The 18,455-nt window shown below is 52.1% G+C and overlaps 5 protein-coding genes across 5 annotated transcripts; 2 read left to right on the top strand and 3 right to left on the bottom strand.

Annotated features, from left to right (window-relative positions):
• Positions 1 to 1,308: 1,308 nt before the first annotated feature.
• Positions 1,309 to 2,446, top strand: CTRU02_213001 (uncharacterized protein; the record flags this gene model as incomplete). Its single annotated transcript, XM_036721563.1, has 3 exons — positions 1,309 to 1,647; positions 1,748 to 1,987; positions 2,048 to 2,446. The coding sequence occupies 3 exons, from the start codon at positions 1,309 to 1,311 to the stop codon at positions 2,444 to 2,446; spliced, it is 978 nt and encodes a 325-aa protein (XP_036586732.1).
• Positions 2,447 to 7,371: 4,925 nt separating this feature from the next.
• Positions 7,372 to 9,116, bottom strand: CTRU02_213000 (putative aldehyde dehydrogenase; the record flags this gene model as incomplete). Its single annotated transcript, XM_036721562.2, has 2 exons — positions 7,372 to 8,746; positions 8,797 to 9,116. The coding sequence occupies 2 exons, from the start codon at positions 9,114 to 9,116 to the stop codon at positions 7,372 to 7,374; spliced, it is 1,695 nt and encodes a 564-aa protein (XP_036586731.2).
• Positions 9,117 to 11,518: 2,402 nt separating this feature from the next.
• On the top strand, positions 11,519 to 11,928 carry CTRU02_212998 (uncharacterized protein; the record flags this gene model as incomplete). Its single annotated transcript, XM_036721560.1, has 2 exons — positions 11,519 to 11,790; positions 11,856 to 11,928. 2 exons carry the CDS (start codon positions 11,519 to 11,521, stop codon positions 11,926 to 11,928), a joined length of 345 nt encoding a protein of 114 aa, XP_036586730.1.
• A 1,075-nt stretch (positions 11,929 to 13,003) lies between these two features.
• On the bottom strand, positions 13,004 to 14,686 carry CTRU02_212999 (uncharacterized protein; the record flags this gene model as incomplete). The annotated part of the gene is made up of 1 exon (XM_036721561.1): positions 13,004 to 14,686. The coding sequence occupies one exon, from the start codon at positions 14,684 to 14,686 to the stop codon at positions 13,004 to 13,006; it is 1,683 nt and encodes a 560-aa protein (XP_036586729.1).
• Positions 14,687 to 17,275: 2,589 nt separating this feature from the next.
• CTRU02_212997 (uncharacterized protein) lies at positions 17,276 to 17,614 on the bottom strand (the record flags this gene model as incomplete). The annotated part of the gene is made up of 1 exon (XM_070205955.1): positions 17,276 to 17,614. The coding sequence occupies one exon, from the start codon at positions 17,612 to 17,614 to the stop codon at positions 17,276 to 17,278; it is 339 nt and encodes a 112-aa protein (XP_070060348.1).
• Positions 17,615 to 18,455: the final 841 nt, after the last annotated feature.

The raw sequence follows: 18,455 nt of genomic DNA, 5'->3' as shown, positions 1-18,455 counted from the left end.
TTCTCTTTCGGCACATGGTTTAAGAAAGCTACCAGTTGTACGTATCGACAGAGACAGAAGAAGTCTAGGCGACGAACCCTTAGCGGTCGGTGCGACTCTTGCAAGGGCGAGAGGAATGATACCCAAGTTAAAAAAAAAAAAAAAAAAACAGGGGGGGAAGCGTCCCCCTGGCATACCCGTGGTGAAGTGAAGAATCAAGAGTGTGAAAGCGGAGGAGGCTGTGCTCCAAGTCTACCATATCTCATGCTCGTGCCAAAAGACGCGTGTTGGCTGCAATTTGCGGCGACGTTGATGGCGCAAGAAAGAGAAGGGGGAGCTGTCACGTCGATCCCAGCAGCGTGGACCCTGACCCCGTACCTGCATTTCGCTTTCTTCAACGCTAGGCCGCATCCGATAAAAGGTGGTTAGCAAACCCCCTGCAATGAGGACGCGCCTCTGGGGACACGCAAGGGTTATGTAAGCCGCGTTCTGGAACTTGGTACATTCTGAAGCGCTGTATCGCACTGTAGCAGGGGCCGTTCAGTGACCTTGGAACAGGGGTACGCGCCCGCTACCAGCCACCACAACAGGGGGCAAGAGGGTTTTGAACCGGCCCGTGGTGGGAGGTTCGTCGTGGTGGTGGTGGGGAGGAGGTGCGGGGAGGAAGCGTCCTGATGATTCCCACAGCGAGGTTCCAGCACTGGAAACAGCGCTCTTAGCACTCTGAGCCCCTAAATTCATGGGCGTTTGGAAGACGACCTGCTTTCCCGTCAGGCACCCTACATATTTCGACTACGCGTTTCTTTTAATGGCACCCTTCCGAATCCTGTCAACAACACGTACGGTCCCTCGCCTTTTTTTTTTTTTTTTTTTAATTGTGTGTGTTCCAATCTTCCTTCTTCTTCGTTGGGAATTCAGATTGCTTTTGTCTCCCTCAACTCTCGCATTACGAGACACACACAGGTATCAGAATATCAAACACCAAACACCAATCTCTATTTGTTTGTTTAGAGCCGGTGGATTCCTGCTGTTGTCTTGTTGCTACAGCTGCACGCGGGCAAGTCGTCGATCATTCGTTCGGCCTAGTCCAGCCACGAAACGCACTCTCTCTCTCTCCGAAAGTCGCTCAGGTCGCAATTTGGAGAGAACAAGCTCCTTGGTGCAGCTACACCCACCCACCTTTCTTCAACCCTTCCCTTAATTCATTGCGAGGATCCCTTCTCCCTCCCTCCCCCGTCCTACTTGACTTCCCCCTTACTTGCTGCTTGCTAGAAGAAGGAAAAGAGAGTGAGAAGAACGATTGACAGTTTTGTCAAAACTCTCGACATCATGGACCCCTCATCACCAGCCAAGAGACGCGCCCTCGCGCCCCTGGACGCGAACGTGAACGCGATGTCGCCTGCACCAAAGATGCACAACAAGTTGACAAAGCCTGCTTCGCCCCTCAGGAGCCCGATCAAGTCACCGTTGGGTCTGAAGAGGCCCCTCGGTGCCGTTATCTTTGACGAGAACAGCGTCGTCGCGAAGAAGAAACAGTGCAAGGAGCCCGCCAACCCACCAGTGTCCGCCTCCGAGCCTGTGCAAGCACTTGCTGCTGCTGCAGTTACTGCTGTATCCACGCCGGCTCCTGCGTCTTCACAAACTGAGGAAGAACCCGACGCGAATGAGGTGAGAGGATACTACTAATGACGCATGACTGCATCATCCTTTTTTTATTTTTTATTTTCAACTATGAGCAAAATCACTAATGCGCGTTTGGGCTCGGCAGGCTCAGGACGAGCAACAGGCACAAGAAGAGGAACAGCAGCCGAAGATGCAAGATGAAGAACAGCAACAGCAGACGCCACGTAATCGGTCCGCTTCCCCCGACACATCGTCCGTGTTCGATAACTCTGCCATGGACACGTCCCAGAACACGACCATCATCACCGAGCCTGATACGGAGCAGGTTAGGACACTACCGCCGCCAAGGCCGAGGAGGCTGTTGACGCGTGAAGAAGCGCGACAGGTACGACATGAAGAGGGTGATTGGGATGGAACAATTATGCTGACGACGTCTGGTTTACAGAAGGCACGAATTTTGCGGCTGAAGCTAGGGCTCGCCAACTACAAGCTCCAAACGGGACAGGAGAACGTGCCGCTCGAGATGTTACAGATGAAACCGCTGCCCGACCACGACACTAGGAGGAGTATGTTGCCGATGGTCATGATCCAGCCACCTTCAAGTCGCGACGGACCGCCTTCAAGGGAGCGCGTAGAGACGAGGGAAGCCATAAGGCAGACGGATGGGGAGACCAGCGACCAAGAGGAGGAACAGCAGCCTGCTGAGAAGACCTTGCTGTCAAACGTGTCTGAAACCGACAGGACAGAAGATGGTGACAATACGACAAATGCTGTTTGCGGCGGAGTGGCTAACAGTCTGCTCAGCCTCGCAAGGGGCTCGTCGTCGGTGTCCACATCGTCATGACGTACTGGATTCACGGCCTGGGGATTTGTTGATTTTGTTTTCGCATTACATCGGCGGGCGGGTGCATGACGGGGAATATCCAGCATCACGTCTAGACGCGTCACAGCACACGAGCTGGGAGGTATCACGCGATTTGAGGGGTGATCTCTGCGGGATTGGAATATATCCTGTACGATCCTACCCACATACAATCTTGATACCAACCGGGAGAATGGGGAAGGGAAGGCTTACTGATTAATCACTGTACCAGGCATCTCACGCAACAGATGGCATGGACAGTTGGCATTGTTCATCTTTTTTTTTTTCATCTTTTTCTTTTTTTTCACGCTACTGCATGAATGGCCGGCGTTACATGGAGCATGAGGAGCTTAAGGAGCTTTTATAAAGCCGATGGGCAGGCGGCGGAAATTAACTCTGGTCTTCGGACACTACTTGCCGATTTTTTCCTCGTCTGATCGTGTTTAGTTATGTCGCATTGCATGGCGTGAGGCTTTTGGTACCAGGCACGACATTTTTATGAGATTTTTATGGATGGCGTATGCCCCTCCTACCCCCCTTACTGGCGGGATGGGACTACGGGAAGGAACGGTGCGGGGAAAAAGGTTTGGTCTTGAGCGGGGCTTTCCGGGGTGGCTGCTTTTTTACGGTCACGGCGCCGTGGGGTGGAGGACGGGGCGGATCGGCGGTGGGGATCTCACCCGGAGGACCGCACTTTCGGGATTTTCGGGAAGGGTGTTATGCAAGGGGGTATGTCAGACGCAATCTAAAGACCAACTTATATTATCAGGCACGCTTCTCAAACTTTTTTTTATCTTCAGGAAAGGCTTTCCCGGGGACCATTGTCATGTGTAATGGTACATCAGGTATTCTCTGATGAATCCAGTTCGGTTGACTTGTCAAGTGTTGCCCTCAAATGAAGGCAGATTCGTAGTAACATCAATCCAGCGCGAGTTCAGAGTTTCAGAGAAACCAGAATAGTCTCTTGGTCGGACCGTAATAACCTCTCCCTGCTCCATAAATTAATTCTCTGCCTTTGGCATCCGTCGGACAAGCTGTTAATGTTGAGCCACATGAAATCGAACACTGAAGTATTATTAGGGCTTCCCGTATCTCCAAATTAGTGTGTTTTCAAGTACTAGATAATCTTCTTGATATGGTACCGAGGCAATGTTCTTACCGGCAGGGTATGGGAGAGCCCACAAGCCTTGAGGACCCTGGCCGTAGCAAGCAGCGCCAATGAGCCTGCTAAAGACACAACATGTATGTGATTGTTTTGATGGGCGTTTTGCCAAGTGTGGCACAAGTAGCAGGTACAGGGGGCTAATACTCGACTTTGTTCGTCCGAAAGGTAGACGGTAAGCCGATACTCATCCGCGCGTCATATTCCAATGCCGTTTGTCATATTGAACAAAGCGTAGCCGCGGGGTTTTGTGCTCGGGAAGCGTAAGTCTGGCGTTATCAGAGAGAGCTGGTCAGTTCTCCAAACTAAAGGAGAAGTATCAATTGAGGATCTTGAGCCGGACGGGTTTCTGCTGTGTATAGTGTCATCTTCCTTCCCCCTTATAAGTGCCGCTGGCAGACGCCCCACCTATCGTCATGTTTACCCTGTGACCCATTTTTGTCAGCCAAGGAATGACATTATTACTTGTTTCGGTGGACATCTGCAGTGTTAATATGCCATGCTCTGGAAACAAAATAGATTCATCGCGCCGTTCTTGTAATTACATAATTGTCGTGGCTTTGAGCCTCATTGAGCGCAGCATTGGTGTTATGGCTTCATTTGATCATATACTACTTGACAATTTTAAGTATACCTATGCCATGTTATTTTTTTTTTTTTTTGGACTTGATAACTCCACTAAGCTGCAAACAATAATTCCCCGAACCCCTAGTGACCAGATCCTTGTTTCACATCATCTTCCCGAGATACGTGGTGTGAGGATCAGGCGAGCTGACGGGCTACTAAGGTAAACTCGTCATTTGACGGCCCTTCTAGTTGAATAAGATAGCTGTTTAAATCAATTTCTCCAACTTTTCCAGGCTCTCACCAAGAAATGAACGTCGTTTTGATATTGAGGCACGCGATGGTCAGTAGTAACTTTGGACTGGCAGAGGCGACCATGAATTTGAATGACTTTGTGCCAATTAATCTTCCATAACTCAGCTGAACCCAGGGAAATATGATCACGATTTATGAACATAAACAAGTTCAAAGACGTTGCCACTGCATTGTTGGTCGCCTCTCCCGTACCGACATGTTCGGCTACGACGTTGGACAAACGCGAAGAAACCTAGATATGCTCCCCAAACCGTACAAATTTTACCAATATCAATGATTCTTAGGAGCACAAGTATGTTGACAAGCTTTTCTCTTTCGCGAAACATACCCTTAGATGATAAGGGTACCTTCGAGACTTGCCCGGGTAGGAGCGGGACAGAGGTACCAGGTCGGGTCTCGATGGGATTGTACAGCAGTTAACCAGCAAATAGCATACCGCGATATGATGCACTTAGCCATACTAGACAACAAATACTTATATACATTTGCATAAGCCAGTAACATTGGCGTATACTACAGACTAGTAACTGTTGCCCAAGCCCCGAGGGCGCGGTCTTCCCGGGTGCCCAGCGCCGACCCACCACCCTGTTCAAGTGCTAGAGATGCGATACTAACAGCCATCCAAGGTGACATGTTTGATGCTTACTAGTTCATCGCAGTCCTTATTGTTAAATTTGGGCATATTTTACCGAACACCAGCGACGAAGCTTCCGAAGTGTAAGTGTAAGTGTGGCCATGCTACTCTAGATGGAGCTCGTGGTTTGTTTCTTCTATATGACAGCGCCACTTGAGCGGTTTGTGTGCAGCCTGTTAACCTGTGCCGAAAGAGCATCATATGGTGTGGCCTAGGCCTACTGATACCGGGAGACGAGATACGAAGCTATGTCTGCTGATTATGCCTCCTGAGACCACAATTGGTGCAAAGAGACGCCCTTTCCTTGACCAACATCGATCATATAGTTCGAAAATGCGGTAAGATGACGAAAAGACAAACCACGCGAATCAAGTTTTACCATTACCAAAAGAACTATGCGGTTGAAAAGTATTTTGTATTATGCACTACTGGCCATCTGAGACGAGTAGTAACATTGAAGGTACAAGAATGTACTACTGTGTTGCAGTCCTCAGCTTAGTACTGTGTTGTAAATGTGGACCCTTCCTCCATGTTGCTGCTCTTCTACTTCGTCTTTATAATCCCTATTTACCCCTCCCAAAGAATAAAATAACTGATGTCTTTGAACCAACAACAACGGACGCCGCCTCTCAGAATTGAAAATTCACGTTTTTAGTTGGGTTTCCCACTCCCTGGACATGCTACAGTCAAACTCGCTCAAACCGTTTTTGAATCGTCGTACGGAACCCGCCGGTTCAACTTGCGTCTACAGCTTTCCTGCCCACTTTGCTTGTCAAATATTCCGACTCTCACCGGCCCAAGCTTAAAAGGATTTGAGTATCTCACTGTATAGCCTGAGTGACAAGCCGCGCCGTTAGACAATGTACATGAGCACAGCAGCAAATTTCTGAATTATCTACTGACGGTTGAAGTAGCATTATAACACCTTCCAAACTTGCTGTAATCTTCATTCGCGAAGGCGAGCAACGTTCTCTGGGCCACCACGCTAAGATCAATTACTCGGTCATCGTCTGCCTGAAAATTATAAGAATACCATGAAGCTCTGATACTGCAGCTGACGACCAAGCAAATTCTTTCCCAGATCCCTACGATTGTTGGGCCGTTGCGCATACAGCTCCGAAAAATATCAGCAGATGCCGCGGGCGTATAGAAAGCGGGAAGGCTAGGATCAAAACATGTTATTAAACAAGATTTGTGTACTATAACACATTACCTCCCAAGACCTTAACCTGGCCCACGCCTCTCTTCTAAATCCGTATGAATCGTCCGCTATAATTTTGTTCATTCCTGCGCATCTTGCAAACACCACACGCTGCTCGAACATTCTAGGCGGAAACCGACTATATCAGGGTTACTTACCCATGACAAGAAGGGAAGAGATACGCAAGGAAGGCCGCCGCGGCCCAGACGGTCAACTGTCATGTTGACTCAAGGGTCACAGTACCCGAAAGGCTATGAAGGCTCTAAGTATGTCGTTATTAGGTCACCTCTCATTTCATCGGAACCCAATTTCGATTGTAAGTATACCTTGGGGGGTAAGGGCATAAGGGATTCGCTCGTTCAAACCACTGATTTGCTGGCACTTGAACAGTACATGAAGCCGCGCCGAGCATCGGCCGATTTTCCCATCGGGGACAGTCAGTCCTTGGAGTTTTTTTTTGCAGGGTTGGGAGGTAGGGGGAACGAAGCAAGGGCCCTACATCTCATATTGAGCAAGTCCATAGTTCAGAGCCAAGCTCAACAGTTAACACGACTCAAAGCGTAATCTGGTTGCCCAACCAGCGGCACGTGCAATACGAAGTGGTGGTTTCCCTCGCGAAACGACGGCCATGATTGGCTTCTATTTTTTTGGGGTGGAAATTTTTGTTCTCGAGTGCTTCATCCCAAGCTTTCGCGTCCGTTGGAACGTTTTTTTCATGCTACCAAAGTCGGACGAGACCACAAGACATTGCCCTTACATCAGATGGCTTGACATGGAGACACGCAATACAAAGCTGAAGGCGTCAACGCCTGGCCTTACCGTCACTGCCTCTGTCGTCGCCCATCACAGGGTTTCTCTTGATCTCCGTTGATATCCTTGTTTTACTCTTTTCTCAATCGCACTGGCTATCCCCGGTGGTAACCTCGTTTTCGAGATATATCTGAACACTATCTTGTCATCAGCCGACGCCCGTCTGACATCTTTCTGGTGATACATTCACATCCCCCACTCTAGTATTTGTGGCAACCCCTTCACTTGCCCGTCAGATTGACATGCACAGCCTTGATGTTACAGTAGCCCGCCAACCCAGCCTCCCCTAGCTCTCTCCCGATCCCGCTCTGCTTCACACCCCCAAACGGCACACGAAAGTCCGAGTCGTTGCTGCTGTTCACCCACACCATTCCTGCCTCAATATCACGCGCAACTCGGTGTGCCCTCGCCAGGTCCTTGGTGAATAGCGCGGCGCCGAGACCGTACGTGGTGTCGTTCGCCATCTGTAGCGCCTCCTCCTCCGTCTTGAACTTGACGATAGCCGCGCAGGGCCCAAAGATCTCCTCGCGGTAGACCGTCATTGAGGTCGCCACGTTCGTGAACACGGTCGGCTGGACAAAGAACCCTTTACCTGTCGCCTGCGGTGCAGGTTCCCCGCCCGTGGCGATGGTGGCGCCTTCGTCCTTGGCGGTCTGGATGTATGCCAACACGCGGTCGTACTGCGCTTTTGTGATTTGCGGTCCTTGGTAGGTGATCTTGTCAAATGGGTCGCCGACAACGGAGATATTGCGAACCGTAGAGACGAATTTTTCAATAAAAGAATCGTACACGTCCTCGTGGACCAGAATACGCGAGGTAGCGGTGCAGATCTGACCCTGGTTGCTCATGATGCCCTCGTGAGACCACCTGGCGGCCTGGTCCAGGTCGGCGTCTTCAAAGACGATCAGGGGCGATTTCCCACCGGTCTCGAGGGTAATGTTCTTCAAGCTTCTCGCGGCCAGCTTCATAATCTCCCTTCCCGTGGCGGTACTTCCGGTAAAGGCGACCTTGTCGACATCCGGGTGGCTCGCGAGAGCGACTCCCGCATCTCGGCCATACCCGTTTATGACGTTGATCACACCGGGCGGGAAGCCGGCTTCCTTGACGAGCTTCGCAACGTACAACATGGATAGTGGAGTCTGCTCGGCCAGCTTAAGCACGATCGTGTTTCCACAAGCAAGAGCGGGGCCCAGCTTCCAAGCCGCCATGTCAAGCGGGTAATTCCACGGGATAATTTGACCGCAGACGCCGAGCGGTTCTTTGATGGTGTAGGCCAGCTTTCCAGACCCCACATCCATCGTCTGGCCATGCAACTTGTCAGCCCAGCCGGCGTAGTAGCGTATCACCTCGGAGAAATGAGGAACGTCGACATCGCGACAAACAGAATACGGCTTTCCGTTGTCGAGCGTCTCGATAGTGGCCAGCGTCTGCAGGTTGGCGTCGACGAGGTCAGCAAGCTTCATCATCAGGTACCCACGGTCAGTGCCGGAGATGCGCTTCCACGACGAGTGCGCAAAGGCAGCGCGGGCGGCGGCAACGGCCTTGTCAACATCCTCGGAAGCAGCGGCATACACGGAGCAGATGTCTTCTTCATTACTATCCCGCATCAGCACGGATTCACGCAGTTGGTCGGTCAGATAACGTACAAGGGGTTAACGGTAGTCAGGGTCCGGCCGTCGGAGCTCTCAACGAACTCGTTGTTGATGAAGAGACCACAGGGCTGAGACCAGGACAGTCCGTTTGGAGCGGCAAGCTGCGTCGTCGTCGTCCTTTGACGCGACGTGGATGAGAATGAGACGCATTGATGAGCACTCAGCAGAGGTGCGGTGACAGGCAGCCGAAGGCGACGACACGGTGCGTGGGGTATCCCGGGAGAGGTAGACGAGGCCAGACGGCGGGCCAAGTCGGAAACCACGGAGCTTGTGGAAGGGGACATGGTTCGCGAGAACGAGAGGGGACGATGCATGTTATTCGGTGAGGTCATCCCGCGGCTGCCGAAGTAGTCCCGCTGGGCAAGGTAGCATGATGCGGGGAAACTTCACAGGACCACAGTTCCGGAATCCGATCGTACCTGATGGGTGCCCCTCTTTTCTTTTTTTCCTCCTTTTTTTTCTTTTTTTCTTTTCTTACACCAAACCCCACCGCCGCGGCTCCGGGATTAGGCTGGGGGCTGTTATTATTGTTGTTGTTGTTGTCGCTGTGTAAGAGGACAACGGGCGCCTATCTGTTGACCGCAGTGCCGAAATGCTGCAGCTTTGTGTTATCTATCGGCGATGAGAAGGCAAGGTAAGCCAAGGCAGTCCCTAGTTTTTCAGGGGGTGTTTGAGAGGGGTGTGTGTGTGTGTAATCTCTGAGACTTGGATCGCTAAAAAAGCAAGAACAATAAAAAGGAAAAGGAAAAAAAAGGGCCTCCCAAATGGCACAGAAGAACAGGGACAAGGTGAGGAACGTGCTTCAAGCTGAGCGATGTACCTCTACTTGAGGACCCCTCGACGGCTGTAGAATGCAGGTCAGACCGTGAACACGACCGGGCCCGCGGTTCTTTTCCAATCGTCCGAGCAGAAGCACAACAGAAGGCAAGTTAGGAAGCTCATCAGCGCAAATTGATCCCCACGTGTTTCTTTCGGTAGTGTTGCATAAAATGGGCTAGTATGGGCCGAAGACCACAACGACAGCTACACAAGGTCGAAATAAATGGCGCAAAGCTGCCTGTCTGCAAGGACGGCCCGAAGAGGATTGCAGCCATGGAAAAGCAGCAAAGTGCCGGTGCCAAGCCCTGAGGCTGAAAAGGCTTCTCGGCCACTACCGCATCCTACAGTTCTATTTGTCGTTATCGGTTTGAGTCCAAATCAGCTAATCATATTCCAAAGACGTCGGAACCACTCGAATGGAAATGCCATGCTAGTTAATGACTCTGCTTCTTCTTGTTGTTTTTCTTGTTTCTTGTTGGTGTGACAGAGCCAAGAAAGTAAACGAGGATGCTGCATCGGCGTTGAACAGATCTAAAAATGGTACTTCATCACCGAGCGAAAAGAGGGAGAAAAAAAAAAAAAAAAAAAAAAAAAAACTCAATCGAGATGCAAATCAAAAGCGAGTGCCTTTCGTCCTCCCCAAAGACCTCCTGGCCATAAATAACTAATGGGGGCGTATGCAGGAGGCACTGGTGCAGAAAGGTAACATTGACAAATTGGCAATGGGCAGAGAAAGCTTCCAGAAGTGCCAATGCGTTTGGTAATGGTCAAAGATTGGAGAAAAATAACATCAAAAACAACAAAAGAATAAGGGGAAATGTCATCGTCGCCGGGGACGCAAGGGAAAAGGAGGAGGGGGGGAAAGATGTGCTCGGAGCCCCAATCGTCAAAACGCTCACTCATCATCCTTGTCGGGAAGCTCTCCCCGTCCCCCCAAAAAGCCCCCTCCGTACTTTAGGTTGTCGCTCGGAGTCTTGCTCCGCAGGGGTTAACCGCGGTGCGCCTTTCCATACCAAAAATCGATAATCTGTCACAGGAGACACCCCCCCTACCCATTCAGTCAAACACATTCATGTCCGCTACTCAATACGGACAGAAATGGTTGTGCGTTTGCATATGCCTTCAACCAGCACCAGTAGTCAAACTTCTTAGCCTGCGTCCCCGCGGCCCGTCCGGTGCAGCAGTGCCAATTATGTATGTAGTAGCTGCTAGCAGCAGCAGTTGACAACAGTAACGGCACAAAGGTGGATGCACCCGGTGGGGCGTACCCGGTGCATGGGTCATGCAAGTGTAGCTCCAACGGAGTGTCTGGAAGCTGGAAAGTGGGGGGGTTAAGATGCCCGTTTCCCGTCTCCCCGATTCCGTCTCCCGGGTCCCCGTCCTTGTCAGTCAATGTCCTCCCTCCCCAGAGGGGGGGGAGATGCTAGGAGGAGGAGGAGGAGTAGGAGGGGGGGGGGGCCCTTATTCCCCGTGTGTGTCTCTCTCTGACGTTGGAGACCCTGAACCGTGGTGCACCAGCACCCAACCAACCTGACAGGCAACAAAGCACCTCCTCGAATGGTAAACAGCTGATGACGGTTTTTTTCCCCTTTCCTAATTGGGGATCAAGCCGTCATATTTACCTATCGGGCGTACATCAAGAAAAGAAGCAGTAGAGAAGCCCGACAGAAACAGCCGAGTCAAGCCGCTCAGACCACGGGACGGACGGTTCAATACACATTGAGAAGTCGCCAGCCCAGGCTTGGCTAAAATCAGACATTACCTGTTTTCATACATTCACCCCCTGCCGTCTCCCACCCATTTCTTTGGACTGCAATCCCAACCGCCACCACCACCACTCTACACACACATACACGCGCTTCTTCTCCCACCTACGCGGGCACAACTCGTGTGCTACATGGAGAGACAGCTTTCAATCCTCAGGGGGAGAAATTCTCGCAGCAATAGTTCCCGACCTAGCGTGAGAAACCCCCCGACGGGGCAATGCGTTGGCTTAGACTGTATCGTTTCCCCTTTCACGTCCTTGGTAACCTCTCTCGCAAAACGTGAGAGGGGGGTGGTTGGGTTTCGAGGTGGTGTAATGACGTGGCTGACGGTTGTGACGCCTGCGACGCTTGTCAAATTCGAGAGACAATGCCGGCATGATGCCCCAAATCTCACACCCGCCCTGTCAGTTAATAGGCTGTCGTTGAGGAGAGCGTCTAATTGCCTTGGTTTACTTATTTCCTTTCCAGATTCACTTCCACCGTTTATGGGAGGCGTGGACCGGCCGGTCGATCATGGCCAGCACCGATAATGGAGGGATGACTTGCATTGTGGCATAAGCTGACTTGCCCAGCAGCTTTGCTTGGCTTAACACGACCACCTCTCCACGAGTAACCCCGTACGTACGGCCTTGTCTTCTCTCCCATTTCCACACTTGGCCTAGAAGCCACCCTAGTTTGGGTAGGGGTGGTCAAGCAACACCCCTCTGGAAAGCCCCCACGCCGGGCGCACTGCCGCCGTCTTCTCGTCATCCCCCCCCCCCCCCCTACACTTTTTTCCAAGGTGACCTCACCAGAGTTGGGCCATCAGAAACCGGTCCCTTGTCAATTCAATCATGCAATTTTGTTACTGTTGCCATTGCTGTTGTTGTTGTTGTTGTTGTTTTCTAACACTCGACTGTCTAGTACTGTTTTAACCTAGGCACGATATACACACCCAGAGAGCTTTTGGTTGGAACATGTAACAAACATACCACGTACAAAGTTCCACCACAATCAAATAGGTATCCATCGACAACGACAATGACCGCATCTAAAAGGTAGCATACATAAACAGACCTCCAGAAAGAGAGATAGCGCGAGTGAGAGAAAGAGAGAGAAAAAGAGACAAAAAGACACGTTGCCAACACTGCAAATATGGCTTACCCCGAAAACAACAAGCCAAAACACCAGAAACATGTAATGTTGGGGAGTCAAGTCCGTTTCTTCGACTCCGCCCTTAAAGGCGTGCTACAACTCCGATTCAATGCTGTCCGGAAACAAATCAATTCTGTTGGATCAAGTCCCTTTTTTTTCTTTTGGTTTTTCTCTGTCCTTATGAACCCTCCTCTTCCCTCTCTGCATGGTGGCCAACTCCAATAACAACCCACAAAACATCCGCGTCGGTTGCCCAACTATGCGTGTCTTTGGAAAACCCGTGAATCCAAAAAGTTCATTTTGAGGCCGCCCTCCTTATTATAAATCTGTAGCCATACGATACGAACGAGTCGAAGCAGTGAAGCGAAGCGAAGTGGGTATAAAGTAACGAATGTCGAAATGTCCAAAAAAAAAAAAAAAAAAAAAAGTAAAAAAACAAAACCTCAAATTTTAACAGGTGCCTTGTTCTGTCGTGTTGTTTCTTACCGCCCTCCCTGATCATGGCCGTGAGGTCCATGGTGAGGCGGTGGGCCCGGGGGCCTGCTTGCGAAGCCAGTCTCATGGGGAATACGGGTGTAGCTGGGATACATGGGGCCGCCGCCGCCGGCAGTTGTAACCATCCCCGAGTCTGGGCCGGGAGCTCCAAAGGGACCCTCCATAGCTCGGAGGGGAGGCAACCTTTCGCCGCCAGGTGCCGCTGAGGGTGGGCGTTGCTGCATCATGCCATATGCAGCAGCTTGCATGGGCGGCAAATTCCCTGCTTGAGGGACCGGCGTCCCGTACGAAGGGATCGAAAACTCTGGAGTCGGCGCCGAATCGGTTCGTCGCCGTCGTGTCGGCCGTTCCACGGATGACTCGCTCGAAGCGTACCCCTGCTGTTGTTGATGAGGCAGCATGGGCGCCTGCGTCAGAGGACTGGTCTCTGCCATCGACCCTCCGCTTCTGGATGACGTTGGGCTCGGGGGTCCGTTTGCCATTTCACTAAGCGGTGTACGAAGGACCACCTCGCGCAACCGGTTCCGCTCATATCTGTAAAAGTCCCTCTCTTGAGCCAACTCCCTCAACCGAGATTCCAAATCCCTCGTCCTCGTTTCTAACTTGTGCATGTTGGCCTGCTGCTCTTGGTCCCTCTCCTTTTTCCTCTGCCTGAATCGAGCTGACGCACCGGCGTTTCTTTGCCTTTTCTCGTCCGCTTGCTTCGATGCCTGGTGAACGTCGACGGGTACTAGTATACCGTCGTCATCTCCTCCGATTCTAACCATCATGCCACCTTCCATAGCGGCTTTCGCGGATTCGGACCGCAAGCTTTGGTAAAGCGCCGTTCCACTACCTGGTGCAGGCCACGCAGGTCTGTCCACCGGAGTCTGTGGAGGATAATTGGGACCAGGAGATATCATGCTTGGTTGGCTCGGGTATTCTAGTCCTCGGCTGTGAGGGTTTCTAGGCATCGATGGAAGTTGAGGGCGGTCAGCGTGTGGTGCTTGTCCGATCATTGGTTGTGACATGGACCGCGGCGGGGTTACCATTGGCCCCATTGTCGATGAGGGAGGACCAAGTGACGGAGGGCCAGAGAACGGAAGACCGGGTGCCGAGCGCATCGGCTCGGTAGGACCCTCCTCTCCCGGGTAAGGTCGTTTTGTTCGCGGCGCTGCAGGAGGTAGAAATGGAGTTTGTTGCGGCTCGGTACCTCTCACACTCGCCTGACTTACGCTGGCTGCTCGTGCTTCTCTGGGACTAAGAACCTGTCTGGCCATTGTCGGAAAGGGGAATCCTCCTCCTTTCGGCGAGCTCTCCGATGGGGTATGGCCCAAAGGTGTTGTCACTGGATGGCCGGCCGGCGTAGCCGGCTGGGAACCTAGTGGGCCAGAAAACGCGTACGGACGATCGCCAGGAGTGCCATACTGTCTGGAGGGCACACCATAGGGCGAACTCTGGGGATCGTTAGGGCGTTGGTTCTGCAATTCGCCTTGATGCCCTTCCGTCTGTGCCTCTGAAGGGTTGATCAAGCCTCGAATCCCCAAAGACCGTTGAGGATACGGCTCTCTAGCGGGGCCATCCTGAGGCTGGCCCGGGATATCTCGTGTGTGGAGACCGTGGGAGAATGGAGCGCGAGGAGGTGACTGTGACGGAGGTCGAGATGTAGGTGCAGGGCCTCTCTGTGACATCGAGACCTGGTCCCCTACACACTCCTGGCCTTGGGGGCCCGGACATTGACCGCCCCGACCAATGCTCGAAGCTGAGAATTCCTGCTTCACCACGGGAGTTGCCTGCTCGAGTGACTGTCCGTTTTCCAGAGAAGATTGTCGAGATGCAGTTGACAGATTCGCCTGTGCGTAATCGCTCTCTTTAGCCTCACGGCTACGTTGAGGATGTTGTCCAAAAGACCGAATAGCTGCTGAGACCGCCAGGTTGTCGTCTGTGGGTGGGACTAACTGGGTCGAAGCCAACAGTCCCAAAAATGCTAGAAGTCGATCGTTGGATAGAATAGTAGGATCAGGAGGCTCCGTCAACGGCTGGACGTAGCCGTTCGATGATGGAAAAGACTCTTGACCTTAACACGCAGAGAACAGGTGGGTTGCAGGCGTCTTCGCTTGTGGGAGGGTGTGTGGTGGTTAGGCGTTGGCGAAACTGGCGTCTGGAGTTGATGCAGTTAAGCCGTCTCGATTGACTTTTCTGTGAGGGGTGATGGACGACAAGTTCGCGTGATAGAAATGCACTTCTTCCAAGGTGTGGTGATGATGAATAGCTAGAGATGAAAGACTAGGTGGCCACGAGGATAAATGTTGGAGGCTGGCAGTGCTGATGGGTCAGGATTAGACGCGGTGACAGGTGGGATGAGATGCAACGGAACGGACCACTCATAACTCTGGAAAATAAATCCGGGATCATGAATGGCCAAAGAAGATCTTACGCACTGAAAAGTAGCTGGTTATAACAAACGTGGGCCAGCTCGGGAGATGCTGTCGCTTCGCAGACTGTCCGCGAGGAATTGTTCTCGTCTGCTCAGAACTAAGGTACTGATGCTGCGTCTGAGCTTCGTTATTCGGTATGTAAAGATTCTGAAGAGCCGGGACGTTCAAAAGCCGGGATCAGTTTGGGCTCGTGTATTGAGGTAGCGTGGTTAAATGATGTCTTTGCCCGGAGAAGGTTGGTTCGACACCTTAGCAGAAGGGTTTGGCTGGCGGAGGTATCGATTAGAATAAGAAAGTAAGATTGAAGAGAATCGTCAGGAAGCTCGCAGTTCTATTGCTCCAATGTAACCGTTCATTACACAACAAAGACTACCAGACAAGGTAGGGAGGAGCCAGGTCTATTTGATTTTTTTCTGTCCAGCCCTAGCGTAGTTATCCCATGGCGGCATAGCGTTCTTATCCAGCCCTGGCAACTTGCCGGGGAGCTTAAGGTGCATGGGGGTGTGGTGGTGGAGGAAGATGAACGGCGACTGGGATACATGTTGAAGCTGCTGTTGGGTTGCGGTGGAAGTGTGCGGCCGGGGTGCATGGAGACAAGGGAACACCGGGGGGTCGCTCCATCTCGGCGCCATAAGGTGCTCAGACATGACAGGGCTTAGTCGACCGGTGGCTCTCGTTCGGGATCAGAGGGATGTAGCTGTACAAGTCCCCGCTGACACCGCGGTACCCAGTGTCTCGCTGTCCTGCCTGTGTGCCTTGGCTTTGACTGGGACCTTGACCTTTGGAAGTTTGCCTTTTTTTTTTTTTTTTTTCCCCTTCTCTGCTCCTTACCCTTCTCGGTTTTTTGCTTCTTTGTGACGTGCCATGCAGAGACGCTATTTTCCAGGAGGGCTAGCCATGCTTGCCGCACAGAGGTAAAAAGGTTCTGACTGACGAGCCAGACCAGAATGGCAGAGAAAGACCGGGATATGCCTGGATAAAATTTCCTTGGTAGAACCCAGCAATGACGGACAGAAGCGACGGATGCTTCGCAGCTACCTCCGGACAGTCCGTTTAAAGAGTGATAACCGAGACGTGTAGACGACCATGGTAGCAAGGCTGCTCGGCCGAGACTCACCCGGCGGTTGTCATTCCCACTGGCACAGCGAGATGACGATGCGCTCCGCAACCGTTATTACGTTAGTGTAGCTCCGTCGCCAGCAAGGACGGGGGCACGACTGGCGCTCCACGACCTCCATTGCGTGCCTATTTCGCACATATGGACTCTTCTGGGTGTGTAGACTGTGGACAACGGTCAGCAACAGTCAGATATGTCTAAATAGAGAAGAGGGACTGCTGTGCCCCTCCCTCCCCCAGAAACGGCCCCCTCTGCATACTGCAGTTCACGGGGAGGTTGTCCAACACCGCCCTTCTGACCGACTTTGTGAAAATCAAACAGTGCGGCATGTTGGGCTTTTCCCCTTCGACTTGGTCAGTGGAGCGTAAGAGGACAAACACAAATCGGCCGGGATTTGGCCCCCCCTGTGCGTGTCTCCGGGGGAAGCAATAGAAGTTGATTGGGGTTGAAGACGATGTCCTTTGGACCAGGCTCATGGAAGCTACCTGGACACTAGGCAACTAACTGGCTAGCGTGGTTCGTTGGACAAGGTGAGGTGTGCGAGGGACCATCGACGGGCCAGGTACACGCTGCTGGCTGGCTTGTCGTGCTGGGTAGTAGTGCGGTGATAGCGTTGAATGTCCAGGCTGACGGGTCCAAGCAAAAGACATTTCATCACAAAAAAGTCGGCCTTTCCTCTGCGGGTAGAATCCAATGCCTTGTCGAGAGAATGGGCAGATCGCCATTCATGCACACATCCAGGTGTCTCGGCAGCAATCCGCCAGCCAGCGTGTGGCACCCATCGCAAGCATTGTTTGCAGGGGTCCAGCCGGTTCGACAGTGTTAAACCACTGGAACAAATGCCCGGCTAAGAGTCCCAGTGTGAGGCAGAGGGCTTGGCCTTTGCAATGTCGATGGGTGAGTTCTCGGGCGGACATGGGATCGGAGAGCCGGAGCTTGGAAAGAACCACATATTGACCATTATGTGCAGTGGGCTGCAGCCACATAGATTCCATCTGAATAACGGTGACGTTTGGGATACCCGTCTGGATCTGTGGGTGGAATGTTTTCGCCCTGGTTCGCATGGCTGGCTTGGAGAGGGAAAAGGCGGAAACTTTGGGGGGAAAACCAGATCATACTTGTCTCGTTGGATGAGCCAACGGGCGTTCATTGCATCATCGGAAGGTCCATTTGATGAGATGACGAGAACCAAGAGCAGGGGCATTGTGATCATTGCATCTAGCCCCCAATAGAGAAGATGGGAGGGCCTGATGGAGGGTATAAGGCCTGGGGAACTCAGAAATTGGTCTAGATAGCATCCACAAAAGGTCAATGGCCAAATAAGGAAGAGCAATTCAACCGTAGTGTGCATGCGCATGGCGAGTTTGTCAGCGGCGTGATGGCCGAGGTGGGCTCGGGAGGAAATGCGCAACATGTGTCCGCGCTAGGTAGAGGCTTCAAGACGGAATCAATTTGATATCAGTAACAGCAGAGAAGATGAAGTTCTTCATTTATGCCGTGCTGGGTTGGTTGTTGGACACTGACGATAGGACGGTACTGGTTGGTCATGATGGTGATGGACAGGTGAGAAGCAATTCGAAATGGCATGGTGGTGTGCCTGCCATGGGATGGCCTGCTAATTAGCCCAGATGAGGAAAACGAATGGAGCCAGAACTCAGCAAGAAGAAACCATGGTGGAGCTGGACGGGGAGATAGGTAGCGAGGGGTACGAGTGCCGGTGGAGTCAGTAGGTACTTTTCTGTGGTATTATTGTGACTGGATACATGGCTGTTCACGCCCGTCAGGTAGCGTGGCCTAGCGCCACGGTCGGCATGTTTCTGTGAGCAACAGGGGAGGCAGGTACGGTGCCAGGGACTTGGTGCTTCCTTCCGCTAGGTCCAGATTGGCTCTGTTTTCGCTCTCCGC

This window comes from Colletotrichum truncatum (genome assembly GCF_014235925.2).
Source record: "Colletotrichum truncatum strain CMES1059 chromosome Unknown Contig_0009, whole genome shotgun sequence".
Lineage (NCBI taxonomy): Eukaryota > Fungi > Ascomycota > Sordariomycetes > Glomerellales > Glomerellaceae > Colletotrichum > Colletotrichum truncatum.
Note: the sequence above shows the minus strand (reverse complement) of the source record. Positions and strands in the feature narration are given on the sequence as shown.